The following is a 16,501-nucleotide window of genomic DNA, read 5'->3' on the forward strand; positions in this document are numbered from 1 at the left end:
TTCGTTGTCAATAGCATAGATTCGAGAGACGTTGATGCTTGTAGATGGTAGGAGAGTTGTATTGTGAAATCACGTTAATTTCACATGCTCCTTCATTCCTCTGACCCCTTGGCTGTACAAAGGAATGAGACGAGTTTATCATAGACGGCTGACTACGACGTTGTTTGCGTATCCTGCGGCATCCCTGATTGGCAAGGCGTTGATTGCGCGACGCTTCGTGCTCCGAGCAAATGCAGCGTTGGGTTCCATATACACCTGCAGCTATGGGACTAACTCCTGCAAAACTTGAATGACTGAAGAGCCGGTGCCGGTGAGGTTCAGAATTGAAGATCGCATTGCTTCGCTTGTCATGCCGGCACAATCAGATCATGGCAGGTCATTTATGCTGACTCGCGTGGGTTTGCTTGTATCACCAGGAAACATATCCGTGTGTGTTGACCATAGATATCCTATAAAACACAAACAACAACTGCCGTTGATAGAGCTCAGTTGAGCTGTAGAGCTCCGTGGTTATCTGACTCCTCAGAAGAGGCTCTGTCCCCAGCATCACATGCCGGTAAACTAAAAGCCATTCATTGTTTATTTGGCGATGCGAGACTTGATCCACGAACGCGACAGACACGTGTACCGCAAACACTGTTAGTGATAACAAATCAAAGGTGGCACCATACGCCACGTGACACCCCAGCAAGTTTCGTTTGTCACAATTTTTTATTCGTTTTGCCCAAATTTATAATTGTTCGCCAATCCACTGTAAAAGAGCCAGTGTCCTTAATGCTTTGCCCAATGGCACCACAACGGTAGCGCCATTGGGTATCGAACAGGGCCGCGTTATCGCGAGTCCAGCGCCCTGTTACCAATCGGCTACCAAGCCTTTTACGATAAAGGTAAAAGACTAAATTATAATAGGCTATTATTTTTTATTTTTTAAGTAGTTTACTAAGCCAGTAAAAAATACAAATCAATAAGAATAATGAATTTATTTTTGGACTTTTCTGATTCGTTTTTGCAAGGTTAATACTTATTGAATAATCCCATGCAGCAACGTTAAAGTGTTATTAACTATGCAATTACTCGAACTGCATAGTACTGTAATTTGCAAAATTATCCCGCAATATTGCTGTCTGTCAATCTGATAACGTACTTTTGAATTTTCACCACCGGCAAGACATATCTTGCTAAAACTAAGAGGCGCCAAGGAGTAGTCTTGACCTGAATCCTAGTAGCTCAAACAACCGAATTGCACAGATGTGTGAACGATGGAAGTACACAACGCTGCCATATTATTATTGCAAAAAGACAGCACTTTCTGAGAGACGTTACGTGCAGTTACTTAGATGAAATACGGTGCTATGTTACACAGTATTTTTATTATGACAAAAGATAAAACGACGGCTGAAGCAAAAACACAAATATACAGCGTTGCTTCACATTTCAGTGCGACTTAGAACACGTATGGAACACACAATAAAAGCATTAATGAAATGTGGTTATGGTTAAATTAACGGGAAGTTGAACTAACTGGACAATGGAACTACCAGCTGTTTTGGTTTCTCCCTGTACGATGCAGTTTGCACCGTTTCAGTGCAATGTCGCACGACTCACGCTAAAAAAGCGTTCAGAATCGGAAAAAAAATGTTAGGATAGAGAATAGTATAAAGATTTAGCTGTTATATCACTCTTAAGAAACAACGTAACAATGTTTTAATTTCGACTTTTCTATGCGAAAGATTGCCTCAATGCACATCAATACTGTTGGTATTTGTGGTAAGGTTGTAATCTCAAAAACTGATGTTGTGCAAGCACTGAAAAGTAATTACGAGATGTAATAATTTTCCAAATTAAATCAAATCTACTGCAAGGGCAAACTATTAAAAACAAAACGACACCAATGTGCCTCCACAAACATCTCATACGAAATAGTTCGCGTGATACATATGAAACAAAGACAGAAACTTTCTTAACAACGACTCAAAGTGTGACAAGACAAGACTGTGAAGCGATTGCAACTTTACGCTGTTAACAGAAGACAACAAAGACGAAAATCCGTCGATGACGTAAAAACATATTTACACGCGATTTTCTACATAACTGACATGGCAGTGACGTGATAATATAAAGCAGAATCATCAAATCGAGTTTGCTGGAGGTTAAAGGCAGGAAAGTAACCGGGCAGGCTGAAGGGTGCAAATAACTGTTAACTGAAATCAACCCACTCTTAACCGCCAAAAAGAAACGTTGTAATTGTCGTAACCATCTACCAGGAGACAATGTTAAAGACTTTCCAAACCAATTATAAACGTTAGTCCATAAAAAAACCTGAAAAAATTAAGCATAAAAAAACTAAATCGCCAATATGAAATGCATCAGTAGAAAAGCCATTTTAAACACAAATTAACAAACTGTAAGCGGTAAGTTTAAGGCGTCCATTTAGTTTAATTTTACAGCTTTAACTTTTCCTGGAAGTTCTATTAAGATGGTGTAATTGACTACAAACAAATACTTCTATTTCCCAAAACTGGTGTACACAAATCTATCACAGTTACAGTGAACCGGCTACATTAACGCAAGTTTATGTCATGTGTTGGGCGAGTCCTAGCGTAGCTAGTCGAACTGAGAATTAAAAGACTTGCACTGAAAACGCTCAAAATGGCACAGAAAAGTATTCAGCTCTACAAAGTAAGGACACCGTCACAAATAAGACACCTATGACCCATTCAATGCTACTGACAGGGATTGTACTATAGAATTTTATCAGGTTGTATTAATTGGGTTTGAACCTAAACCGGGAATCAAAATTGCAAACAAAAGTTATCTACAAATTAAAAGTAACGACACCCGTTTGCAGACAAAAATATCGAACTGAACCAACAAGCCACCAAATCAACGGAGAGCAAGCAAAGGCAACGATTAGTAACAAGACAATGGATTTAGATAGTGCACAAAACGCTGCGTTAAAAAGCGTCAATTTATAGAAAAAACTTACCAATCAAATCTAAGAAATGGTAGTGTTCAGAAAAACGAGCATACATCTTACAAAATAAAAACTTCTGACCAGTAAGGCTCAGCGGGCATTAAAGCAAAAAGTAAATAACGCAACAATATAACAAACACTATATATAACCATCTCAACAAGAGAAAATAATAATAGATAAAAGTTTATTATGCTGCCTCCAACAAACAAAGAATGAAAAGACAAAGAGCAAATGGCCATTGTTGTAAAAAAAACTTGCCAAGGTTTGGAACGTTAGCAGCAAACAACCATGTTGGAGCAAGCAAGTTAATGTCAACAGATACCACTTCACTTTGTTTGGAAGATGATCTTTGAGGTCATAGTTTGTCAGCTTCATGGAACACTGATCGCCTTCAGCACGGCTGAAGTGAGGAAAATGCAGCATCTGCCATTGCTTCTTTCTTCTTTAGTCCATTTAATCACAAGGAGTCAAGACGCAGTGAATCTTCCATGTCTGGATCAGTAATGATGTTGGAATCTTCCAACATCTGCAACTCTTCCAGGCCTAAATTTGCTTTCAATTCATCACCAGGAAAATACTCAGCTCCGAGATCATGTCCCAATATGTTAATATCTGTGCTTCCCTTGGACATGTGTGGGTCATCTGCACCTTAAAATAAACTGACAGTGTATAAGGCAGCACAGGACAATAACATGAGCTATATGCTTAATACAAGATATAGAATGTCAATGTAAATTACCCGTAAATACAATGTCGGGTATCCTGCTCAAGTTGTTAGGAAAATGTCCATGTTTTCCTTGCATGTTGTGGATACCATGCATTATGTGAGGTATAGTTCCAGTGTTGCCTGAAGCAAAAGTAACACTTTGAACGATTTGAGATAAAAGCATTAAGGATAAAATTGTTAGAATCCAAATAGTACTTTATTGATAACAGCGGCCAAATGCAATGTCCTACCATGCATGACTTCATTGCATTCATCATTCGAATGTTCAGCAAGAGCTGCCAGTGTGCTGTACATCGGGGGTGCACCAGATGATCGATGGGAGCTCACATCTTCATTGGCGAAACGAATTTGTTCAAACTATAAAATTGATTGAACATTAGAATCTTATTCTTAAAATATCGTTTTAATGTTTAATCCATGTTGCTTTAAAAACTTTTATATTTAAAAAACAATAGTTGACTGAAAGACCTGATGTTGCAGAGGCTGTAGCGATTGCGCTTCATGGGTGTAATAAGACTCCGAAAGAATCGGATTCCCTCCAGTGGTAAACTCATGCTAATAAAACATGAAGATTCTTTAAAAGGAAAAATACAAATATGTCTACATATGGAAGGTATCAGAAAAAGTATAGTAAATCCATTAACATAACCCATTACTATGTATGCTCCCTTTATAAGGTATGATACTCACGTGGGGTGATGTGACTGGTGAAAAATTAGGTTGACTGCACTGGGAAGTAGGGGAGGTTGGTGAAGTCAGAGGACTGGTCATTGATGCACCCTGGCCTCCTCTACAAAATGGAGACTGCTGGATCTTCGATGCTGCACTCACATCCACATGAAGTGGGTGTGAACCTGCAACCAAAAGAAAATTACAAAAGTTTAATTTTTATCAGAAAATTACACAAGAATCAACTCTGACAACGCCATTAAACTAATGTAATTAAAATTTTAATCACTCACAACAATGTATACTGCAGATTACTGACAGGCCAATTAAGTAACACAAATATGCTCAAATATTGTATTTGTTAGTCAGTTCAAGATCGCTGTTTTTTTCTATAAATATGCGAGAATATTTTAAGTACATATTTATATATACATACTCAAGAACATAGTGTTACAAAAAATGTTATTGCAAGGTAATTAAATAAACGGTAGGTAATTAGTTTGTGAGCATGAAAGAATAATTACCCGCTTTAACAGTTTCCTATGCTGTGAAGCTGTCATCTTTAGTTTATCAAAACGCTAAGTGAATATACAGCACGCAAATAGCAGTTTGACACAGCCAACACACAAAGCAGAATGTAAAATGATAAAATAAACAAAATAATAATTTATTGGCATTGATCATTCATTTACAACTAGAGATAGATGTTAGCAAAAATCCAAAACCTGACCGAAAGACATAGATCTACAGCACAATGCAAAAAAGAATGTAAAATTAACTCATATACATTGTTAATACACAGTACAATGTACTGTACATTATTAACCAAACACCAGATAATTTGAATGAGACTTTTCTATAAATCTACAACCACAGCCTGTTTTATCGAACTTTAATTGACATCTAAGCAAAAACTAACCAGCAACAACTAGAACCAAGGAGAAATGAATGCAGTACTCTATGTTCAAAAGCTTGTATGTGCAATTGAGGGAGTTAGTGCTCAAGTGCCACAACAAAGGCCAAGTTGTTGCATTAGTTACAGATTTAACATGGTTTACACTAACCAAACTTTTTCACATGATTGTTAATAACAATCTACTACAATTGACAAGACAGAAAAGTATGTATTCAATCAACGTATTGCATATGAACAGTGATAATTTAATTAATAATTAATTAGTGTTATTCTCACAATGACCCATCTTGCAAACAGATTCAGAAAATTTGACAAAACAGACGAAAAATGTTGTTATCAGTACATGGAATTGACTTGACCAAAAAAAAACTAGTAATTTTGTAATTATGCATGGCATGGTTTAATTTCCATTATCCCAAAAAATAATTTTAACAAGTTAAGGATATTCTTGCACCTAAGTTAGGAGAGGGAGCATATAACCGAACCCCTACATTGCCAATCGATTTGCATCCAATCTTAATACTAAAGCTATTGTTAGGAACCCACACATTTTTCATTTAGCACATTTCTACAAAGATGCAATTGACATTTAACAGATAAACAAATGTTTGCCAACCTGCGGTGTGATGTTGTGATGACATATGATGTGGGTGGACACCTGGGCCCTGAGTGATTGAAACGGAAAGTTAAAACAACACATATTGCATTAATATAACACTTACAACTACAAAGCAACATAATAGTGTTTGGCATTACAAACACTTTGCTCATTGTTTACTATCTTTATTTACAATTGTATAAGGTAGCAAAAAAATTTGAGATATTATTCACAGTAGTACCTGGTTGGGAATCCCCCTTTGTGCACCATGTGATGGACTCCCAGGATGATCAGACCAACCCTGTGTTTGCAACATTACCCATAAATACTCATTCAGCTATATTTTATGACTTGTTATAAAATTCTTAATTTTGTTGAAGTTTACCGTATTTACTCAGGTAAAAAGGGCACAAATTTCCGAATGGCATAGACTGAACTTATCACAACTACAAAAGACTTTCAAAAAGCTAAGTTTCAAAGTACAAAATTAGGACTGATGATTTACAATATTGCTAAGCTACACTGCTTGGCATAGCTTCAAAAATGGTGCTATGGTAATCAAAATACTTCAATGAATGAAATCACTTACTCCAGCTTGCGGACCAGGCGGAGGTGGGGGATAAGGGTAGGAGTATGTTCCACCTAGTGAAGGACTTTTTAACTCAGATTTGCCACCTGCAACATTTGGTGAGGTGACATTTGGATACTTCATCCTTCTTGCATGTTCTGGAGAGCTCAGGCTTAAAGGACTTGGTCCATTATGGGTGTGTCTTCGTGAACGATTTGGGCTGGCTGGACCACGTGGGAGTCCTATGTAATAAATCTTGTTTCATACACAATGTAATTCCGCTTCACGCATGTTATCCCGAACTTGTTAACCAGGATTATCAAATCGACCAAGAACCACTAACAGTTTTAAGTCACAAATGTTTATTGACTAGCAAGAAATGTCAAACACAAACAAACTAAAACCCTTTATTTTTACTATTTCAAACTAGCTTTTATTTTTTTCGAAAAGTGGTGGCAATACTTGCCTTCTTTTAAGCTAATTTTCTTCTGGAAACTTTGTAGTATCTCAGTGAGTACATTCTTAGAGCTGAAAATATTCTTGCTAACACTCGCCATGCTCTCATGCATTTTATAAAATTCCTGTTTCAAACTTTTATCCAAAAAGCTTAAAGCTATTCCATTAATGTCCTCCTGGCTATGTGTGTTACTCATCTCGTTTTGGGTAAAGCGCAAGCGTCTGGTTAATAATGCTTGTACATTCTTGTTCTGAGCAGAATACAATGTTTCTAATTGTCTGAATTTAATCATCAGTATGATCTCATACAACTCATGGAGAAGTTTGCTTAATTCAAGCCCAGAATTTGTGGGTTTCAATTGACGATTGCGTCCTGATTCTGGTTCACTGCTCATGCATTTTCTGCCTGTACAAAATGATTTTACAAAATACAATTCATATAATTACGAAGCAATAATCCCAAAAAATCATTGAATGTTATAACTCAAAGAAAAATGTTGCCTCTTGGAATCCTTTAAAACCTTTTTGTACAGTAATGTTAGCAGTCTAACAGCATTTCACCCTTACAGCACATCCTTCACCTCAAAATCATTGTTTAACTCGATTGGGCTGCACAGGTGGAAGACCTAGCAGAACTAAAACCTTTCACCATAAGTTATCAAAATTAATAGCTCATTAATACATTACCTCCTAAATGTGAGATTGCAGATGCAGTGGGAATGTTTCCTGCACTGCGATTATACAATGAGGTATTCTGACCAGGTTGCTGACGGGATGGTGTTTGGGACTCATCGTAATCAATTATTGGATTTGATAACGGAGGTGGAATATGGAGGTTGGTTAAATCTTTAAAAACAAGATAATATAGGACTTTAGTGGTAAACAGAAGATATACATTTACATTGTGAGTTTATGAAATCTTACCTGGCAATGAGCCAGTATTGTTTCCAATCTGGGCAACATGTGACAGACTGGGACTAACTGAAACTGGTATGCCTGGTGGCAAAGTTCCATTGCTGCTCACGGACAACGGAGACCCATCAGGACCGGTTCTGAGAACTGATGGTGGCTCACCACCAGACGGAAGGAGACTAGAAGTAGAAAAACTCCCAATTAAACATTTCAAACTTTTACTTGATCATGCAATTTAAAAAAAATCAAGGATGGTATCTCTCTCTCTATTTTGATTAATTCCTGTTTTCAACTGAATTTAAAGTACCTATAGGAGCTTTGCAACCATGATATACCTTATGTTTGGTGCCTCACAAGACTTAGGTCGGTTTGCAAGGTTTTGGTCAAACTTTTTACTCTCTAACATTGCTTTGTAAGAGGGTGGCATATTGTTAAAATTGTTCTCATCTGCAACATGGAAAAGACAAAATATAATAAACTAGTAACAATATTTTTTGTGTGCTAATACATAAATTGACAAAACATCAATCTGACAAGGCTAAGCATACAAACTAATCAACAATAATGTATAAAGCATGTAGTATAATATATACTTCTATATATATAATATATACATGATATACATAGCCATTATGTACAGGTATTTTTTATTACAATTATATATATACTCAGTAAAAAACTCAGCAGACTGCCTTAACCGTTTAAATTCTTTACAGAACCCTACTGTATAATATCAGTCATACTATCACAGTGATAAAAATTACTGTGCAGTTTATAGAGCTTCACTGACAGGTATAAACCTGTATTTAAAACTGATCCCAACCACATTCAACATGAACAGCTAAACAACATTAATTTCTACATGCATTAACTTTCATATGAATGATATAAACTCGTTCAATACTTGCAACAAAAACTGATATGATTTAAAGACAAAAACTGTGCAAAACACCAATCCGAGCAATTAACAACAGTTTGCTTTGGAAAACTTCTAGCAAAAAAGTGCAAAACTAGATCCACTTATTTGCAAATAGAATTACTTTAGGTTGGTATTTAATCGGATAAATACTACGTTTCAGAATTCTAACAAGAGACCTAAACCAAATAACTGAAACAAATGTGCTGCTTAAAAATTTACATCCAGTCTTCTAGAATATTTGTTGAAGTATGCATACATTTAGCTAAATCTACAAACCTTTTGTAATACTGTACAAAAATGACACTAAACACATTGGATGAATTTCTTATCTATTCTAACTGCAGACATAGTTTAAAAATCAAAAGAAGTTCATTTACCACAGACTTTCTGACTTTTGACAACTTGCTATAAGTGAAAAATAACAGAAATAAAAGGTATGTCCTTACACGAAGTAGTTATAACATTTAAGAGACTTTAACAAAAGCAAGTTATAAATTTGACTACCCATAACAATGTGTATGACTTATTATTATAAAAGATATCAAAGTCGGAAACAAAACAGTACAAGTATAATTTATGATATCAATACAGCACAAATGGGCAACAAAATCAAAATTTAGTAAAACGCTTTAAACAATTTAAAAATAAATGCCCCTATAGAAAAAGGAGGCTTGATGCACATGTTATAAAAGATTCTAGCAGATTATGAGCAATTGCTCTTAATATCATGAACAGAAAAGATAGGTAAGTGTGTAAATATGGCAAAATTACCTCTTCTGACTTGATGATGCATTTGATTGTTTTGTGGATTGAAAGGATCTTGTGGATTTGGGTTCATCACGCTCTGGTGTAAAGCTGAATCGGAATTGGTCCTGGACAGAGCAAAACTGCTAATGTGATTCAAGATCCATCGGATGTCAGTAGCAGGCAGGCAGCAGGCCACAATCACCGCAAGCAAACACAGCAAGCAAAAACATAACAAATGATTTCATTCAGAAAGGATCAACAATAAACTACAGCATTTTAATCACAGGTGGATGCAAACAAACACAGCTTATGAATGGATTGATACTTCCCGGATTGATACAAGAGTTATATCAATCCTTAATTTATAGGTGACAAGTACTGACAACCAGAATAGGCTTTTCATGAAATCTACTATGACAATGCAGTCATATCAGATAAAATGTTAAAAGAAAATAGTCAATCACTTATTCCAGTTTTACATGTGATTCACTGATCCATGGCTTCAAATAATAAAACACTGTTAGCCTAAGTACAAGCATTTACAGGTGAGCATTACATTGCTTTAACATCGGACCCACTAATCCAGCTCACATATTACTAAAGTTTTTTCATGAAGCACTGAAAAAACAAACTATACATTTGCATCCACCAAAAGTATTTAGCAAAACACAAATATATTCTACGAACAAGCCACAGCAATATGTAGTTAACTAATATGGTATGATATCTTATAGACTACATAAACTCTAATCTAAATGCTTCTTGTCCAACAAGAAATGCAAGCTTGTAACAGTGAAGCACACTAACATGCAACAAGATGTAAAAGAAATTAATTTTTCAATTCACCTCAAAATATTAATGATTTGGTAGATTTGCATACATATGGTAATTATGCTACGTTATACATTTTAGAGTCATATAATATTTAGAATTTCCAAATTTATATCGATTGTTATTCATGAACTAATACAGTTTTAAAAACTGCCAATCATATTTGCTTTTTCATAACTTTTTGGCATTAGAATATTGCCACTAACAAAACATATTTTAATAATAGTATTCATACAAAAATCTAAAAAGTTAAAACACTTTTTGTCTATAAAAACTGCATGCCTTCTTTTATTGATCTTGACTAATGCCTATGCCTAGGGAGGATACAAATTATTAGTTTAGTATTAGTTAGATTAGGAAAAGTCACTTAATAAATTGCCAATAACCAATTGGCCATAATGCTAATGCCCGGAACAAATATGTGTTTGAGACAACAACATAACAGCAACAAATTCTTTGTATGATAAATTGTAACAACTTCAAAAAGTGATGTAAATGAAACAGTGAAGAACTTTATTTAAGAATATTGAAACAGTTATATATTATGTACTTGGAACATTGATATTCTTTTTATTTATCTACTAATGACTGGAAACAGCATGGGAAATATGCTTGAAAATCGTGTGAACTGTTGCGCAGCTACAAGAGAGGACACACTAACAAGTACTACAAGAAGTACAACATGTGGTCATGTGCGGAAACTGGTGATGTAATCAATTAAACAAATGACAGTATCATTTTTGATGAATCACCAATATGTAGTGCTATTGCAGGACTGCAGCTAGGTAAATGTTTTCGTACACCATACCAAAGTAATTATACCTTATTAATTTTTAGCAGACGTTATTAATGGTTTAAAACAGTTGAATATAGCAGTTTATATAGCTACCTTGTCTTAACTGTCGTATTTGTTGCTTAAGTCACACAAAAATTACAATAGTTGATGTTCGTATTGATTTTATTATACAAGACATCTAGAATACTATCTAATGCAGTGTGCATGCATAGGTTTAAAATAGAAAGTTTATTTTAGGTTCTAAAGTAGTCATGTTAAAATAAGTAACCGGGTGTTGGAACACTGTACTGTTAATATTGCACACTGTTCTGCATATAACCTTACAAGAAAAAGGTGACATTTAACAGACAGTACTACATTTTCAATAATGATGCAAGAACTTACAATTTTTTAACGAATTTAATATTTTAAAACTAGTAAGCACACACACATGTATGTGAATAGATTCTAGCTTAACGAAAAATTCAACTTTTGCTTTACAAATGTTTTACTTTCTTCAACCCAAGTTATTATCATAAAACAAATACATAGAGAAAAAGTAAACACTTAAGCAATTTATTTGAGCCCAAGAGTCAATGAAGCATAACAAAAACTGTTTATGCTTATACTCAATAAATTATGAATGGAGAAGTGAACCTATATTGCATTATATTTGCAAGATTTTGTAGGGATTTCTGCGGCGCAGCACATTACAATGTAGTCTATAGCATACTACTTAGTCAGGGGATTTTTGGAACTAAAAATGGACAATTTGTGCAACTTTTCAAGCTAAAAACTTGCTTTATTTCCAGGGCAAATTTTAAATAAATATGAAAATAATAGTAATTTTTTTAAACCACTGTCTTTCCTATTTTTTGCTAAAATTCACTGAATCTTTGCCTAAAGCTTAAAATTTGGATTTAAAAGTTTGAAATAGAAGTCTTTAATTAACTGTAAAATGTATCAAAGTTTAACAGGAGTATATAGACGTTTTTGGACTTCATATCTCTGCTGCTAATCAGTCATCAATGAGTGAAATCAGTTCAGAAATATCTAGTTCTTTTTTCAATTGAGTCTGTCTTATTAACAAATAAATTATGATATATAGGTCTATATGTTTGATGTGTAAACTTCTGAAATCTATATATACTGTTTAGCGTATTCAACATTTCGCTTCTATTAATTGCAAGAAACAAAAAAAGGCATAAAAACCTTTAAAATCTTTAAATAATAGGTTGGTGAAAAAACATTGGTATCTAAGAAAGACTGGTCACTTGCATGTTACTATTACAATGGCATTTTTCTCCAGCAAGAATTATTTAAGCATGCAATTGATAAATTAGCAACAGTTACCTTCGCCAACTTGACTCAGAAGGGGGAGATAAATAATGGCCTGAATACTGTCCAGGAGGTCCATCAAAATGTCCCATTCTGTTCCTGTTGGTAAGCTCAACTGCTCTTCTGTGCACATAGCCATACGGCCTCATTCGTGAGTCAAACCGTGCAGGATGACGCATTGGATGTTTGCTTTCATCAAATCCAGTCTGATGCTGAAAAATACAACAGATGAATCGTGAATATATAGATCACGCCAACACACTGACAAAAGCAATTTTATAGCCTACAAAAAAACTACTTATTGACTAATAACTTCTTAACTCACATGCAGCTCCATCTGAGGATTAGCAGCAATTTGGTTTACATTTGGTAAAGAACCACCAAGATATGGCCTCGGGTAAGCTTGAGGATGTGGTGTTAAATGAACTGCGGAACGAGGTGGTTGCATACCCTGCTGAAGAAAAAAATCATTGTAATCTACAGATTACTGCTTATTATTTCAACTCCATGGCAAAGGAACAGGTTTAATGTCTTTTTTCCACAACAACTGATATGAGTATGACACAATACAACCCAACATAATTACATAAATATGTATATACCAATATATAGGTTACATAGCTACAAATAACCAAAGCATATCAAGTATAAAAATGTTCCTAGTATTGTCATGGATCAATATAATAGACAGTATACAGCAAACTTACAAAAACCTTTTATCAACTCCTCATGTACAAAAATAATACTGAAGACAAACAAGACTATCTGTGCTTTATAAGAAAAATTGTAATTTCACAAATGCATCAAAAAATTCTTTTGGAATGCAGGGATAAACTCTTATTTACCGATACCATAGGCCAGGGCTTCCCAAACTTTTTTGCTCGCGACCCCTTTCAAACTTCTGAAGTTTTCCGCGACCCTTCACGTTTAATTTGATTAGCAGCGCGAAATATACATTAGTCATTAGTGACATTTATTGAGATGCAAAGACTGAATTCAAGCAACCAGTACTCAAAGCCTATATACTTACTACTTTACACATATGTAGGCTACTGGAAACAAAAAAGCACACACATTTATTCTGTGTGATTGGTGCGACTGCTTTCTGCTACAAAGCAAGTCCAGCCGTGGCTCAATATATGTTAATGCTGGTCTCAAGGCGGTTTCAATGTTGATTAGGCTGGAACGATATTTTGTTTTGATTGTATTTTGTACTTCGTGTAAAATTGGTATACGCTCTGCGACCCCTGAAGTTCGTTACGCGACCCCTTGCGGGGTCGCGACCCCCAGTTTGGGAAGCCCTGCCATAGGCTACCAAAATCACTTATGTTTCAGCCTGAATAAACAAAAGTTGTGAAAGATTTTTGTCGCCAATCCTAACTGCAATTTGTAAAAATTCTTGCAACAAAACGAGTTGGGCAAAACATCAAAACACAACAAATTCCATAACAAACGCATATATGCAAGAAATATGTTTAACTCAAAACTAAGCTTCAACAAGTTAGACGTATATCAATAATGTGATCACTTATCTATACATGCTAAACTCATTTTAACACTAAATGGAAAAACACTTTTTCACATTCTCATAGACGAATTGTCTATACTCTATAACACAGTTATCTTATACAAGGAAGGTAATGAAATCAAGCAAAAGTGGTAGTTTTTATGAATAATACCAAAGAATAACCAGTCACAATATAATTCATTCTATAGCACTTCATAAATGACAAAATGCCGTGTTTTAGACTAAACAATTTAGTTAATTGAGCAAAGACTGCTTTGACGTTCTCAGTTAAAAATAACATACAGATTGGCGTTCACTGCAAACTTTTGAACTTAGTCTTGCAAATTTATGTATTATGTTACCTGCTTCCATTCAAAGCATGCAAAGCAAACAACCATTTGTGTAAAAAACAAAGGAAAAACTTTTCTAATGATTAGTTGGACTGGTACTAAAGTTTCTTAGCTTGTTGGAAAGAGGCCTCTAATATTTCTTATAAAAAGTGAATGTAGTCAATTTCATTTTTTCATGTATCTGAAGTGTGTACAGTTAAATGAATTCTGGTATAAATAAAAAATGTTAAGTTAACGAAAAATTTAGGGCATACACCAAAAATTGCATATATCACTCTACAAGGCCACGGGTTGGCAACTTTAAGCATTGAAAGAGTCATTTGTTCTCGTTTCTGCCAAACTAAAACCTACTCTGAGCTACAACACCTAACTGAATACTTAAAACAAAAAACCTAACATTACATATAGCCTATAATTCGAACTAATGCTTTACAGTTACACATAAAAACTTTAGTAGTTACCCTCACAAAATTCTCACTAAAACGATGACAATCCGCATAGTCACCAAACAAAGACCAATATCCAAGACAAGCAACCTCGAACAAAACCAAACTTAACATCACGTGAGTGGCAAGCAGTCATGCGTACTATGCCCGTGAAAATCATTGGGTAGTATTTATATAAGATTTTCCACGTCCGAATAAAACATTCCGAATTATAATCAGACAAAGGCATTAATTTATTACATTGTGACACTAATAAACACCATTATTTATTCACATTAAGTTTTCCTAAATGAGCTCGTTGGCTCTGAGTCGCGGGAGCCAAAGCACAGAGCGGCATACAAATCCAAACAAAGTTGCTTTACTAATATGTTGTTTTGAGCGGTTCGAATTCTTTTTTAGGACAATCTTTGCTCTTAACCTAGTTGTTCAATAAACTGACTAACTTACATGTACTTAAACAATGAGAATAAGATAAGTTTTCCAAAGTAACTTTTAAAGCACCAGTTGGGCCTGCACTGAAATCTGATATACAATTTGATTGTCTTACTTTGGTTATTTTTGAATAACTTTTCTGAGTGACTTTTTTGCGAAAATTAGTTAATAGTAATCTGTGGGTTTTTTAGCAAGTGCCAAAAATATCAGTTAAAAACATGATTAAATTGGTCAATTACTATGGTTTTCCAAATGTCTTGGACTACACAAATCGTGTAGCCTATCACTTTTTTCAACAGTAGCCTATTTATGTAAACTTGGAATTTTAGTGTTTTTGTACATTTTACTGTAGCATCACCTAAATAACTTTTAGTCTCCAAAATGTGCAAGTGGACGTGGATTGAGCAATTTTTCTTGAAATTGTGCCTCTTTTGCAGCAGATAGTATTTGCAGGACTTAAACTTGGCAATGAAAATCGCTTCAGACTGGAATCTAGGTTCATGTACGGTGGATAACCAAGTGCAATTTTTACGCCGGTAGATTTTCGTGTATGTAAGTTTTTGACGTATACACATATTTTAAAGCGGACAGATTTGAAAAAAAACTCTTTTGATGTAATATTCTTGTTGGCGTAAATCTTCGGCGGACAAAGTTTCCCAATTCCACTCTGGGAATCACTCTAGCCCAGTTAAAAAGTTTGTCTATGTGCAAGTTTTAATTTTACGGGTACACATTTTCTATTTCTTTCTGTTGATACTTACCTAAATCCTTGAATTAGAATCTGTTCAATGTTCTGGACCATTGCATACTTTCTGTGTACATATGCAGATATTCCGGGTCTAGTGCAAAAGTGCGCAACCACATTATGCATTTGTATACTAGACCCCATTTTCTCAAATTGTGACGTCATGTGGTTGTGCACTACTGTATCCTACACATTGGTTGTCCTACACATTGAATTAGGGCAACCAAACAGTGTGAAGTAACTTGATTATCGTTCAAAAATTGCATCATATTAAGGTTACCTAGCACATATGTAAAAGTATTGCGGACGATTTAAAAGTTAGGCTAATTATCAAAATACTTACGATGACCCGTGTAACGGAAACTTCTTGCATTATTCTTTCAAAAGCTGCAGTTTCTTCGGCTTGCTTCTGATTGTGTAGCGCTATTTTTTCGGAAAATTTTCGTGGATTCGCCATGTCAGGTCTTCACGGTGCAATAACTGCAGCGTTTGCCTAGCTTTATTATGTTTAATTATCCCTTCGCCAAACTCAAAGCCGCGAATGTATTGAGTCGGTCTTTCTTAACACTTCTTCAGCCTAAACCTAACTT

At 35.0% G+C, this 16,501-nt stretch overlaps 1 protein-coding gene across 8 annotated transcripts; it reads right to left on the reverse strand.

Moving 5' to 3' along the window:
- Positions 1-1,351: 1,351 nt before the first annotated feature.
- LOC143445421 (CREB-regulated transcription coactivator 1-like) lies at positions 1,352-16,501 on the reverse strand. Of its 8 annotated transcripts, none has more exons than XM_076944517.1 (15): positions 16,255-16,501; positions 12,757-12,885; positions 12,447-12,643; positions 9,512-9,630; positions 8,157-8,268; positions 7,834-8,000; positions 7,597-7,755; positions 6,475-6,695; positions 6,127-6,186; positions 5,904-5,952; positions 4,393-4,556; positions 4,171-4,257; positions 3,933-4,059; positions 3,715-3,822; positions 1,352-3,617 (listed from the first exon to the last, which is right to left on the reverse strand). In XM_076944517.1, exons 1-15 carry the CDS (start codon positions 16,366-16,368, stop codon positions 3,433-3,435), a joined length of 1,998 nt encoding a protein of 665 aa, XP_076800632.1. In that variant the 5' UTR covers positions 16,369-16,501; the 3' UTR covers positions 1,352-3,432. The 8 variants fall into 8 exon arrangements, with proteins under 8 accessions (XP_076800632.1, XP_076800631.1, XP_076800630.1 ...); XM_076944516.1 differs by having other exon boundaries at positions 1,352-3,623; positions 9,512-9,627; positions 12,757-12,882; positions 16,255-16,500; XM_076944515.1 differs by having other exon boundaries at positions 1,352-3,623; positions 12,757-12,882; positions 16,255-16,500.

This window comes from Clavelina lepadiformis, chromosome 2, assembly GCF_947623445.1.
Source record: "Clavelina lepadiformis chromosome 2, kaClaLepa1.1, whole genome shotgun sequence".
NCBI classification, from domain to species: domain Eukaryota; kingdom Metazoa; phylum Chordata; class Ascidiacea; order Aplousobranchia; family Clavelinidae; genus Clavelina; species Clavelina lepadiformis.

Bases quoted from the DNA above. Each gene is read 5' to 3' on its own strand.
- LOC143445421 (XM_076944513.1), bottom strand. From the start codon at position 16,368: ATGGCGAATCCACGAAAATTTTCCGAAAAAATAGCGCTACACAATCAG. The intron at 12,886-16,254 runs GTAAGTATTTTG...TTTTTTCTTCAG, and splicing joins TTTCCGTTACACGGGTCATC to CAGGGTATGCAACCACCTCG. The intron at 12,644-12,756 runs GTGAGTTAAGAA...TGTATTTTTCAG, and splicing joins ATCCTCAGATGGAGCTGCAT to CATCAGACTGGATTTGATGA.